This window comes from Balaenoptera borealis (assembly GCF_965194805.1).
Source record: "Balaenoptera borealis genome assembly, chromosome: 2".
Taxonomy (NCBI): domain Eukaryota; kingdom Metazoa; phylum Chordata; class Mammalia; order Artiodactyla; family Balaenopteridae; genus Balaenoptera; species Balaenoptera borealis.
This window is the reverse complement of record NC_138867.1, coordinates 38,137,037-38,150,192: the sequence shown is the minus strand read 5'-3', so window position 1 is coordinate 38,150,192 and position 13,156 is coordinate 38,137,037. Positions and strand designations below refer to the sequence as shown.

Here is a 13,156-nt window from a genome sequence, read left to right as displayed (position 1 = left end):
AAGGAGAGTTACATATTTAGCTTTAAAACATCTGGACTCACATGGGAATTTGGAGAATGCTGAGGCTACAAGAATTCTGTGTGCTTTGTACTGGTCCTTATTCTTTATAGTTTGCTTTTGTTTTGTTTTTATTTTGGCTCTAAGCAAATCTAAACATTTTTAATTCATTCTATGAGACAGAAACCAATTTAAAATCAAATATCCATATTTCAGACTCTAACAGTTCATAGCCAGAATGAATATTTATCATTATTTTACGATAATTCTTTACTGCCTTCATGAAGGTGAATTAGAAAACAAAGAATCTATGTTAAATTGTAAAGACAGAGATAAAAATTTAAAAATTGAATTTTTTTTTACTAGGTGAATAACTTACTGTTTATTCTTCAATGCAAATATTTGGTTCCCCAGTCTTACCCAGAGGTGTAGATAATCACAAGTGATGTTTTATAAACCACAAAAAATAAACCAATAACCACATTTACATGCACTTAACACCAACACAATCTGACATACATCAATACTCATTTGATATATAGAAAAATATTAACGATTATATTTTAAATGTTTTCTATAAAAGAAAAGTATTAACAGCCTATGTATTATTTCATACTCATTCAATCCAGCATTTATCCCAGTGCCTGCATCTCTGAGGGTATACAATGCAGTCTCCACGTCCACAGAGGTGGACAGATGACATGTATGTGAAAATTGCTTCTAACAGGCCCAAGTCCTGATGGAATCCAACAAAGGACAACAGCATTTCATTTACTAATTTTGACAATTAATACGTTACTCACAAAGTTCAAAGAATTTGGACTAAATCTTCATAGATGGGACCCTCACCTGCTGTATATGCAGAAGCTGATGTCATCGTCTTCCTGAAGGGCGTGACCGTAGCTGCTTTTTCAGCCTCCAGCTCAGCCACTGTCTTCTGTTTTACTGGGGCACCTTGAGGAATATTTTTCGGCGTGGGAGCAGGGAAGATCACTTCGCCATCCTAACAGAAATTAGAAAAATAGCACTTTTTGAAGTCAATCCAGTGTTGGGGAAAAACTCTTCTCTGAAAAATAATTTTAAATAAATATAGAAATTCACATAATTTATAACATCACTTTATATAAATATATAACACACATGTATATAAATATATAATGTCTGTGTCATGCATACATACATAGATGTACAATTAGTATGTGTATAGAACATATAAGGAAGAATACAGAACAAACTTAAAAGCAGATGGGGGGGGGAATATTTAATTTTTACTTTATTCAGTTCTGGGTTTTTTGCCTGTTTTTTTGTTTCTGTTTTTCAAAAGCAATGCATATTTTAGGTGAGTCACACATGTATATAAATCTTGCAATATTTTTCTTTAAATTGTTCTACATTTTTAAACAATTTTTATTGGCATAAACCCAACACATCGATACTTTATTAGAATATATCCCAATTCCAAAATAGGATCGTTCCATAAACAAAAATCCTAAAACAAATGTATAATGAAAACACAGGAGAAACAGATCTCTTTACTTACCTTCATCACTACAGTTCCTCTAATGACGTGACCCATTGTACCAAAGTCAAAGTCATCTTTCACTTCAAAATAAAAATTGTCTTTGTCAGAGCTGATGGCCTTCAGGAGCTTGGTGATGTTGTTGGAATACAGGGTGCTGGCCTGAGTGGCCATTCGGCTGGGAAGGTCTGTGTAGCCTATGTGAGTAATTCCCTAAACAAACAAAAATACAGTCAGAAAGGTCTGTTACTAAATGCCCATATTCTTTCTAGGACAGTTCTCAGTCAAGGCTAAGTTCTGAAATTACAAATCTTTATAAATATACACACACACTCACAAATACATATTTCAAAAGGAGCTTTAAATATGACTATTTTTAATTTTAGAAAATTTCAGGCCTCAGTTTCTCTAAATATTTAAAGCAATAAACACCCTCTCACAAATCACTAAAGATATAGGAACAGGTTCATAGAGGAAGCTTTGTGCTATACCTTATGAACATAAAGTTCTCCTGGCTTGGTGGTTTCAAAGTTTCCGCCAGCCTCAGCAGCTAAATCCACAACAACTGAACCTTCCTTCATGGACTCGATCATCTCTTTACTAAACAAAACGGGAGCTTTTTTACCTAATAAAACCAAAGAAAACAGTACAAATTACATGGTAATTTCTTAAAACTCTATATTCTAATTATTACAGGAGTCTCTGGATACCCAGGAATTTAACATCTGAAAATTTAACTCTTTCAAAGAGACCCCCTAAAGTTCATAACACAGGTGAGACTGGTCAGTCTCCTAAGGAAGAAATAGGATGAGTCTGAGCTGCAAAGCCAGTGGGTGGGAGGGAGCCGCTTAGCCAGAGAGCAAGCCTTGTCATTTGCTAAGCATGAAAATTTCAGCTAGCACTGCTCTTTCCAACTGGTTTACACCCAGTACCACTCATGAAGAGATCAACATTTTGCCTGTTTTTTAAAAAATGCATAATAAATAAGCTAGTAAGGAAACTATGTGCACCCAAATTGGACGATTCATAAAGATCACAAATGTCAAGGGAACATTCAATAGTAATCTATGAATTACAAAATAGAGTATTTCCAATCATCTTAACCAATGTCACCAGATTTTCCCACATGCTATATTAATCTACTTTAATTTAACACAGGATAACTTCGAGGAGACACAGGGAAGTGCCATGAAATGAAAACAGTAGGATACCACAACTCCAAAAAATCTTAGGAACCACTCATACATTTTTATTCCCACTCAACAACTACTTATTCTGCACCTCTGGTGAGTCGAGCTCCATGCCTAGTGCTGGAGAGTTTACTGGTAGATAAACAGAAAAGATCCCTGCTCTCATGAAGCCTGCCCCTCATGAGATATTTCACATTTTATAACAAATCATTTACTAATCCTTACATAGAGGATAAAGCACCAAACATAAGGATTTTTCAAGCTAACGTAAATTAATATGTTCAACAGGGGTCCACACTGTGGGCATAATACCTTGTTCAAGTTTTATAAAACAGTGTAAATATCTAAGCCAAAAGAAAAAGGAAATAAACTTGTGAGATTGGCCACAGGTAAGCAGAGAGTTAATAGCCTAATTATCTTTTTTTCTTCTTTTGAAAGTTTTCAACTCTGTGTCTACAGAATTTTAGTAAAAGCACTGTCAGTTTTATAAATGGAAATCAATTCAAAGTAAAACTTGCATGGTAATAATCTGCTTTTCAATCTACTTGACTGGAATATATGTGATTCAAAAAAGAAAAATAACCTTTTTTTGTAGCACATGTGAAAAAAAAAGTTGTAAAGATACATGTGGGTGTACCTCCTTTCTCAATGCAAACTTTATACTGCCAAGATCAAGTCCAACTCCTAAGCCTCCTATTGCCAAAGGCCTTTCTCCCCGGGCTGAAGCACTCTCCTTAGCATTTCTTCTCACTCCTGCCCCACTGGACCTTCTGCTCCAGCCACAATGGTTTGTTCGAGAAGCTCTGGTTCTCTCTTCTGAGTCTCCATGAAAAAGAGCAAGAATGAGGAGATCTTTTCCCAAAGACAACACCCTTTAGTCCTGGTAGTTTCGCCACTTCTCAAAATTCTCTGGAATTACGTATTCCTGTCCTCTACCCTCCCGCACTGTAGTCCACTAAAGGTATCTTGAATACTTAAACTTTACTCGAGCGTGAGAATTTGGAGATGCAAACAACATACATCTGAGGACTCGTCCCAAAATAAAGGTCATGCTGACCAGCACTGCAGTGATTTAAAGCTCTGGGTGACGTGGCTGCCATAAATTTGCCATAAAGTGGCAAATTTAAAGGGCTAACCTGTACTTTCCAGGTATTTACTGTCATCACCACCCACCCCCACCCCTTGTCCAGAGCCTCTTCTTTATTAACCAGACTCTCATTTGTCACAGCCTTTCCTCCCACCTTACTTGTACCCTCCAGTCTTAGGTCGACGTGCCTTAAGCTACTCTTTTGGCTAGAACCAATTTGGATCCAGGTGCAACCCCTTTGAATTCTAACCACACCAACTTTACGACCATCAACCTCACAAGTTTGATTTGGCATCGAACTAATTTCTCCTGCCCTAGAAATTCTGGATTCCTTCTTCCTTCTGAGATATCTATAGCTACAGATCAGACCCTGAATCTGTAATGCTGCCCACTTTATAAGACGTCAAGTGGCCAAAACCATTTAGGCTCCCTAGCAAACATCTGATGTACCACCTATTTCTCTTCTTTGATTTTACTTATTCAACCTTCACAAAACAATTTTTCAGTGGCTGACACAACTTTAAATACACACACACACACACACACACACACACATATTTGTGTCATAACAGAGATAACAGGTGTTCCATCCATAGTATCACTCTGAAGTTCAACCACTTTTGAAAGAATAGCATTTTCTTTCACGTAAGAGTATTTTACTTAGTACATAGCCAAATAACTGGAGGGTAAGTTAAAAAAAATATACTTAAGTTATAGAGGAATGTTTAAAAGACATGGAATTATTACAAGTAAAAAAAAGCACACAACAAAACAGTATGTATAGGATGTTCCCATTCAGTAAAAAAAAATTTATATATACATATATATGAATGTTTCAAGTATGTGTGTGTGTGTGTGTGTGCGTATATAGATACACAGACACACACACACACAAAATATTACATATACTATATAGTTCCTAGCAAATTCTATAGGGTATAATGTTTAACAATATCAGGATGTCTTTTGAGTAGTAAGACTAGGAATAATTGATTTCCTTCTTTGTGCTTTTTCTTATCTCCCAAGTGTTCTAGAAGAGCTTGTTTTAATGTTATACTTTTAAAAATTCAGTAAGGGCTACAGGGAATACAATGATGAATATAACAGTGCAGCTGCCTTTAAGAACTCACATGTGGCTTAATTTTTTGAAAATTCTGAAAAGTGCAGAAATGCAAATTAAAAACAGAAGAGGGGAAGAAAGGGAGCCAAAAGAGGAGCCGAGTAGCACATAAAAGTTCCAAATGAGCAAATCCTCAAAAGATTAGGTCAAGGGAGGGAAAGACTGAGAAGGAAATTTCAAAATACTATCTTACCCTGATGGCCTACTATGATAAAAATGAAAGGTAAGTGTGGCATCACAAAATGGAAGGAACCAAAGGAATAAGATGATTAGTTAGGTTTTGGGGGAAAAAAACTACCCAAACCTAATATCTTACTTCAAACTAAACTCTGAACTCTATAGGTCAGAATTAATTATAAAAGAAAAGAATCAACCTATAAAGAAAAGAAAAAAAGGAAAACCTTGGTGAATATCTCTCCTGTCTTTGGATTGAAAAGTACTTCCTAAATTTACAGCAATGGGAAAAATTACAAAGGAAAACGTCAATAGACTTAAATATGAAAAAGGTATGTATTACTATCCTCAAAAAAAAACATAAACATGACAAAAAATTAATATAATAAAAAGCTCACAGAAATTTAAATAAAAACAAAACACTAGGATACTAATTGATAAATGAACAGCAAATACAAATGGCCAACTCAAAGAGAATGGTAACAACCAAATGAAAAAAGTTCACCCTCAGTAAGACTGAAAGAAATGTGAGTACAAAGGGTGAGAAACATTTTTGCCCTCAAACTGAAAGAGTCAACAAAATCCAAATACTGATGAAATGAAACAATTAGCTGGAAAACCTGCTAATGAAATTATGAACTGTATAATCTTTCAGCAAAGCATAGTAGATCAAGTGTGTATCAACAGGCCAAAAATATTGATATTCATTCATCCAGTAATTCTATGTCTAAGGTTTGATTAATCCTGGGGAAATAAATGAAAATACAGATACAAAAATAAAGCAAAAAAAAAAATGTTAGAACATTATTTTTAATTGACAAAAACTGGAAATAAATGAAAAGGCTAACTTTGGGAGAACAGTTAAATAAAATACAGTACATTCAAACAAGAAAATTCCACAAAACCATGAAAAGATATTTGCGAAGAGTTCTTAATGACTTATTATGCTAAGGGAGAAAACTTATGATATAATAATATTAAGTGGAGAAAGTAAGAAAGATATTTTATCTTCATCTAACATGATAAAAATGCATGGAAAAAAGGCTGAAAGAAAATGGTAAAATGTTAAGAGTATTTTTCACTGAGTAGAAGGATCACAAATGATCTTTATTTTCTACTTTGTACTTTACTGCATTTCCAACAAAAGTCACATACTATTTTATAAAAATAAATAAACAGATAAAGCATAAAGTTTTAAAGTTTCCCCCTTTAAGCTGAGGAGAGAGATTAAAGAGTTGCACTAGAAGAATTAAAAGAACTTAGACATGCCCTTAACCAGTCTGTTAACTTAACCAATTGAAAACACTGATCAAAATCCTCTGCCCTCCCTGCTACAGCAAGGGAAGCTATACAGTTAGGACAGCCTTTCAAAGAGTGAATCCAAACACTTATACAGGGAGACAGAAACATAACTAAGGATGGATAACAGACAGGAAGATGTGCACAGATTTTTTTATAATATATAACATAGAAAAGAATATATCCAATGTTTAATTAGAGATGTCCCATATAGAGATGTCCCATAATTACCCCAGTGACAGCCCTGGGCAGATCCTAGACACAAGGATAAAAGATCAAATGAGCATATCAGGTGTTTCAAGACAGGACTGTAGAAGGCAGAAGAGTTAATAAAAGAAGGCAGATAAGAGGTATTTTTTTAGAGGCACAATTGGGCTTTCCCCTTTTGACTGCTCATTTCTGTTAATTTTATCATTTATCTGCAAAAGATGAGATATACAAAAAGACCAAGACTGTTACATCTCTTCAAACCACCCTCCCCCCAAAATCACTATGATTGAAAAAATTAACAAGGAGAAAAAAAAAATTTTAATATATTTCCTGGCACAATACAAACTGTGGGTGAAAGATGTTCAACTTCATGAAATATTTCTTGGTTCCTTATGGTTCATGGACATTAAGTTCCTGGTAAGATTACTCAGTTCCCTCCCCGTTGGGAGTTTATTTCCATACTTTTGCCAAGACAATGGTAGGACATCATTCACTCACAGTCGTCATTCAAGTATTCATCCATTCATTGATTCAAGTAATAACTTCGTGCCTACCATGTGCAGGCTAGATGGGGAAGGAAAGCTTTACTTACAGCTCTAAGGTCTAATAGTTTAGGACTGAAAGAAGTTGCATTCAAAGAGTAGTGAACATTTTTATTAGGAGAATAGCTGAGATATTTATAGCACTCATCTAAAAGTTTTAATTATAGAGTTTCCCAATTGGATGGCTTGGGATGGCCATTATTTGGGGTGAGTAGAGGTGCCATAGATTAGTGTAAGGCAACCTTGAATCTCTGTGTGCACCGAGAACTGACAATAGACAGAAAAAAATGCCTCACACATGTGCACTGTTTCTAGACGTATGTATGTATGGCTGTGATTCACACAAAGTTATTCTGAAATGTGATTGAATTCATCGTATCTTTTCATACTCATGTTTTCTCATTAAACGAATACTAAGATGCAGTTTTTAAAGTAGTAAATTCAAAACTTTCTAGAAAAAAATTAGTTTTCTAAAAATAGCTTTAACAACTTATCACTATGCGGCAAAAGAATATACCACTGGCCTCTCTACAACAGTAAATTAAAAAAGAGAGATTTGGCTTAGACTAAATCTCAACAGCTAAAGATTTACTGGAAAGTTTTGCAATATATTATACCTCTCTGAATAAATCAGGCCTAACATGATCATCTGAAATCAATAAATTCTCAGATTCTATCTTACTGGAAAAAGATTCAAGCCCTCACAAACAACTTTAATCACACACACAAAAAAAAAAAAAAAAAGAAAGAAAGAAAGAAAGGAAGGAAGGAAGAAGGAAATAAAGAAAAATAGGAAACCACTAAAAATATTAAGAACAACAAGACACCAAGATGAAAAACGCTTACCACAAAATTTTATAATAATTCCAAAGAGCATTTAGCATTATTTACTGGAATTATTCAATGGCATTTAATCAGATGGGGAAATTCCTAACTTCCTGGCCTGTAAGGCATCAAATTAAGCAGGCTCAAGAAGAACTTTCTGGGCTTCCCTGGTGGCGCAGTGGCTAAGAATCCGCCTGCCAATTCAGGGGACACGTGGTTCGAGCCCTGGTTCGGGAAGATCCCACGTGCCACGGAGCAACTAAGCCCGTGCGCTACAACTACTGAGCCTGTGCTCTAGAGCCCGCGAGCCACAACTACCGAGCCCACGTGCCACAACTACTGAAGCCCGTGCACCTAGAGCCCGTGCTCCGCAACAAGAGAAGCCACCGCAATGAGAAGCACGTGCACCTCAACGCAGAGTAGCCCCCACTCGCCACAACTAGAGAAAGCCCGCACGCAGCAACGAAGACCCAACGCAGCCAAAAATAAATAAATAAATTTATAAAAACAAAGCAAAAAGAAAAACTTTCTGCTTTAACAAGAACATGGTATATTTAACAGTATAGTAGTAAAGAGATTAATAATATAAATTATAGAATATATGTCTCCAAACCAAAATAGATATCTCATGAACAAGTACTATAAATAAAAGGATAATTTTTAATGCAACACAATACTATATATTGACTACATGCAAAACAGAGCATGTAAAAATGTTCTGAACTTTAGTATTTATACATTATGAAATGTCATTCTAAGCATACAATTTTATACTGAGCACTAGTGTTTATCCAGCATCCTCTTGTCACTACTTTGATTTCCATTTTCTCCACACAGTCCATGAGCTTCAGGAGAAATGACCTGAAACTACTCCAGAGGCAGGCCTGGCTGGCCTAAGGGTAATCTCAGCACCTACTGAAGACCAGTTCAGAAATCCAGGTGTAAACTGAGGGGCAGCTCATTGCCCTGCCTACATGGATTGGTTCAGAAGTGGGGATGTAACCCAGTCAAGGCCAATAAGAATGAGGGAAAGTGTGCTAAGGGCCTGTGAAAAAGAAGTTCCCTTGCTCTTCAAGAGGGAGCCATCAGAACGGCTTGCCTTGCCCTCTGGATGTGTGCTGCGCACAGTGGAGGCCTGCATCTGCTCCTGATGATGAAACCAACTCAGAGAGGGCGGAGCTAAAAGAGGACAAAGCGGCACAGCAGGGTCCCGATGCACACCTATCCAGTAACAACTAGCTTCCTTCAGCTACGCGACCCAGCAAATCTCCTTTCTTGTTTAAGGCAGACTGTGTTGGAGTTTTTGCTTCTGGCAGCCAAAGGCACCCTAATCGATACACACCAAAGGCTCTTTTGGAATTACAAAATCATAGATGGGGTTAAAATATTGAGTCTTTTTTTTTTTTAACACATTCCTATTCTTTATGATAGTCTACTTCTTTCTTTCTTTCTTTATGGTTGTGTTGGGTCTTGTTTGCTGCACGCGGGCTTTCTCTAGTTGCGGTGAGCGGGGGCTACTCTTCGTTGCGGTGCATGGGTTTCTCATTGCGGTGGCTTCTCTTGTTGTGGAGCACGGGCTCTAGGCGCACAGGCTTCAGTAGTTGTGTCATGTGGGCTCAGTAGCTGTGGCTCGTGGGCTCTAGAGCGCAGGCTCAGTAGTCGTAGCACACGGGCTTAGTTGCTCCGCGGCATGTGGGATCTTCCCAGATCAGGGCTTGAACCTGTGTTCCCTGCATTGGCAGGCGGATTCTTAACAATTGCGCCACCAGGGAAGTCCAAAATATTGAGTCTTAAACTATAAAAATGTTACAGATAAGGACAAAAGGCTTTTTATACATATATGTATACATATGAAAAACAAAAGATAATTGGTTATGTAATAGATTGGATGTGGCAAAAAACTGCTGAACATTTGACCCACTGATCTAATAAGTCTCTGATTCTGCCAGCCCTGTGGTGCACAGAGCACCACACGGATACAATCCCTCCATCTCTGTTATCACTAGAGAGGCTACAGATAGCTTTGTTCATGAACATAAAGAGATTCTGACCCCAAGCTTAACCAGTCAAGCTTTATATGTGAGTTCTATTCCTGGAACTAGATGAAAATTTTCTCTGCCTAATTAATTATTTGTATAAGGAGCCAGAGAGAAAGCCAGGTGGCAAAAACTGGACTGTTACAAATTGGATGCCTTGAGATATTTCTAAATGTAATACATAGGAAATATGATTAGCCAACAGCATGTTTTAGCAGATAAGAGAAATTAAAGATCTATGTAAAGAAGAAACCTGAAAACAAGCCTTTACCTAATAATTAAAGAACACATTTATAAAAATTTTTTGAGAATTACCTCAATAATTGACCTGTCATAGCTGCAAAATTCTGTATAGATAAAAATCAAAATCAGTCAAGGCTTTACCATGGCTTCATAAGCTATGGGAATTCTCAAAAAAAGGAAAACAACCTACCAAACCTAAATGGTAGCATAGAAAGGAAACATATATATTATATAATATATATTATATATTATATATAATACATTAAATAATATTCTTATATAAATTATAACGTTCTTTGTCTTCCCTCCAATACATGTTTAGATGTACATTAGCTACCAATCCCTAAAAAATTAATGAATATTTATTATACATTTATTTATAAAATAATTAGGAGGTTATTTTTTAAAAGAGAAATAATGCCGTTTATCTCATTTTCTATGTCAGAAAACTTAGGTCAGGGGACTTCCTTGGTGGTGCAGTGGTTAAGAATCAGCCTGCCGGGGGTTTCCCTGGTGGCGCAGTGGTTGAGAATCTGCCTGCCAATGCAGGGGACACGGGTTCGAGCCCTGGTCTGGGAAGATCCCACATGCCGCGGAGCAACTAGGCCCGTGAGCCACGATTACTGAGCCTGCGCGTCTGGAGCCTGTGCTCCGCAACAAGAGAGGCCGCGATAGTGAGAGGCCCGCGCACCACGATGAAGAGTGGCCCCCGCTTGCCACAACTAGAGAAAGCCCTCGCACAGCCATAAATAAATAAATAAATAAATAAATTTAAAACTGCTCTGCAACATACTAATTAAGTCTGGGACCCGATTCTCAGATTAAAAAAAAAAAAAAAAAAGAATCCGCCTGCCAATGCAGGAGACACGGGTTCGATCCCTGGTCCAGGAAGATCCCACATGCCACGGAGCAACTAAGCCCATGCGCCAGAACGACTGAAGCCCACACGCCTAGAGCCTGTGCTCTGCCACAAGAGAAGCCACCACAATGAGAACACGTGCACTGCAACGAAGAGTAGCCCCTGCTCACCACAACTAGAGAAAGCCCGTGCGCAGCAACGAAGACCCAACGTAGCCAAAAATAAGTAAATAAAATTAAAAAAAAAAAAAAACTTAGGTCAGAATGAGATTGACAAAAAAGCCTTAATGAAATGGATATCTTCAGAAAAGTCAGATAAAAAGCAAGTTAAGCCAAGGTTTTCCACAGTGAAATCCATGCTAGATTGCCATCTAATGGCAATGCTTTTGTAACTTCATGAGTATATCCATAAGCCTGATGATTTCAGAGAACATCTTTGACATGCCACATAATGCTCAAGAATGTCTGGACTTTCTATTGCAACAGTCAATAAGTTTTTCAGTCTGGATACCATTTGCAAGGCCAGGCATCACCAATGGAAGAAAGGCAATTATGCTAATGCTCTATGTGCCAGGCCCTACACTGGGCTTTTTTCTTCATGTAGTCCTCAAAACAACTCTGCAAGATAAAAAGGTTTACTTCCTTTTCAGCAATGAGGAATCTGAGGTTCGGAGAGCCACAGCTGTCAAGCAGTGGAACTGGAATTGGAATCTACTGTATCTGGTTCTAAATCCATGATCTGATTGCCAATGAATGGATTAAACATAAGCAGATAAAATTAAAAACTGGGGAAGAGGAAAGAAGCTTTTAGCTCCTCACCAAAATCCACATTTGTTATGGGCTGAATTGTGTCCCCAGAAAAATTCACATGTTGAAACCCTAACCCCCGGTAACTCAGAATACGACTATATTTGGAGATAGAGTCTTTAAAGAGATGATTACATTAAATGAGGCCATCAGGGTGGGCCCTAATCCAATCTGACTGGTTTCCTTAAAACAAGAGAAAATGCGGACACAAAAAAGACACCAAGACCATGTGAGGACACAGCAAGAAGAGGCCCTCTACACGCCCAGGAGAGAAGCCTCAAAAGAAACCAAACCTGCCAACACCTTGATCTTGGACTTCTAGGCTCCAGACTGTGAGAAAATAAATTTCTGTCGTTTAAGCTCCCCAGTCTGTGAGATTTTGTTACGGCACCCTTAGCAAACTAATACAATGTTCTCTTATTCCTGGGGGCGCAGTTAGACAACAATTCCCAGCCTCCTTCATAGTTAGGTTTGGCCACGTGACTAGGTCTTTAGCAAAAGAAATGTGAGCGGGGTGGTGTGTGCCACTTCTGGGCGTCCCAGGTACACTCCTCCACGGCCCTTTGCTTCTAGCCGGCTGGAACAGAGACAGTGCCCTGAGTGACCTTCACAGCCTCATAACGATGACAACATTGCTGTACCTGAATCCCCAGAGGACCACCTGAAGGACAGCTGCCCCCAATGTGTCAACCACCTATTACTGCTAACTGAGCAAGAAGTAAATTTCTATAATGTCTGAGCTTTGGGGTGAATTTGTTTTAGCAGCTAGACCATCCTAACTAATACTGAGACATAAGAAAGTATAGAGAAAGTGGAAAGAAGGAAGAACAGAAATGCCCATGGTGGAAAGTGCTGGTTGTAGCTGTAACTCTATCTATCGGGTGCTGTTTCACCAGAGACAGGACAGCCTCAGCCTCCCAATCCTTTTCAACTCAGGGACTGCCACAGAGGGAAGCACAGTGCTTTACCAATCTTGCCACATACTTTGGGAGAAATAACTGACCAAACCAGAAGATAATTCTGTGCCATAAATCTTCCTACCAGGACATTTGTTAAATTTGGCCCAGTCACTCACTAAATGTGCTCAAACACACTCTAAATAGTCAAGATTGATAAATGACGATGGAAAACTCCACAGTTTTGCATTCTTCCTCTTGATGACAAGTTGCCCTGTCTCTGTTGAAAGCTACCAAGAGGTGTATAGACAGCCTGTGGTTACCAACCCTTGATGTTGCAACATTTAAGTATT

At 37.8% G+C, this 13,156-nt stretch overlaps 1 protein-coding gene across 5 annotated transcripts in view; it reads right to left on the bottom strand.

The window, feature by feature from the left end:
• Positions 1 to 13,156, bottom strand: part of NNT (nicotinamide nucleotide transhydrogenase) — a 96,332-nt gene that overhangs the window by 45,562 nt on the left and 37,614 nt on the right. For all 5 annotated transcript variants that reach the window (XM_082382210.1, XM_082382206.1, XM_082382209.1 and 2 more), the window contains 3 exons: positions 2,008 to 2,141; positions 1,538 to 1,729; positions 847 to 1,000 (listed from right to left, as the gene is read on the bottom strand). In XM_082382210.1, the coding sequence (XP_082238336.1) occupies positions 847 to 1,000; positions 1,538 to 1,729; positions 2,008 to 2,141 (480 nt within the window). The remainder of the gene's footprint in view (positions 1 to 846; positions 1,001 to 1,537; positions 1,730 to 2,007; positions 2,142 to 13,156) is intronic.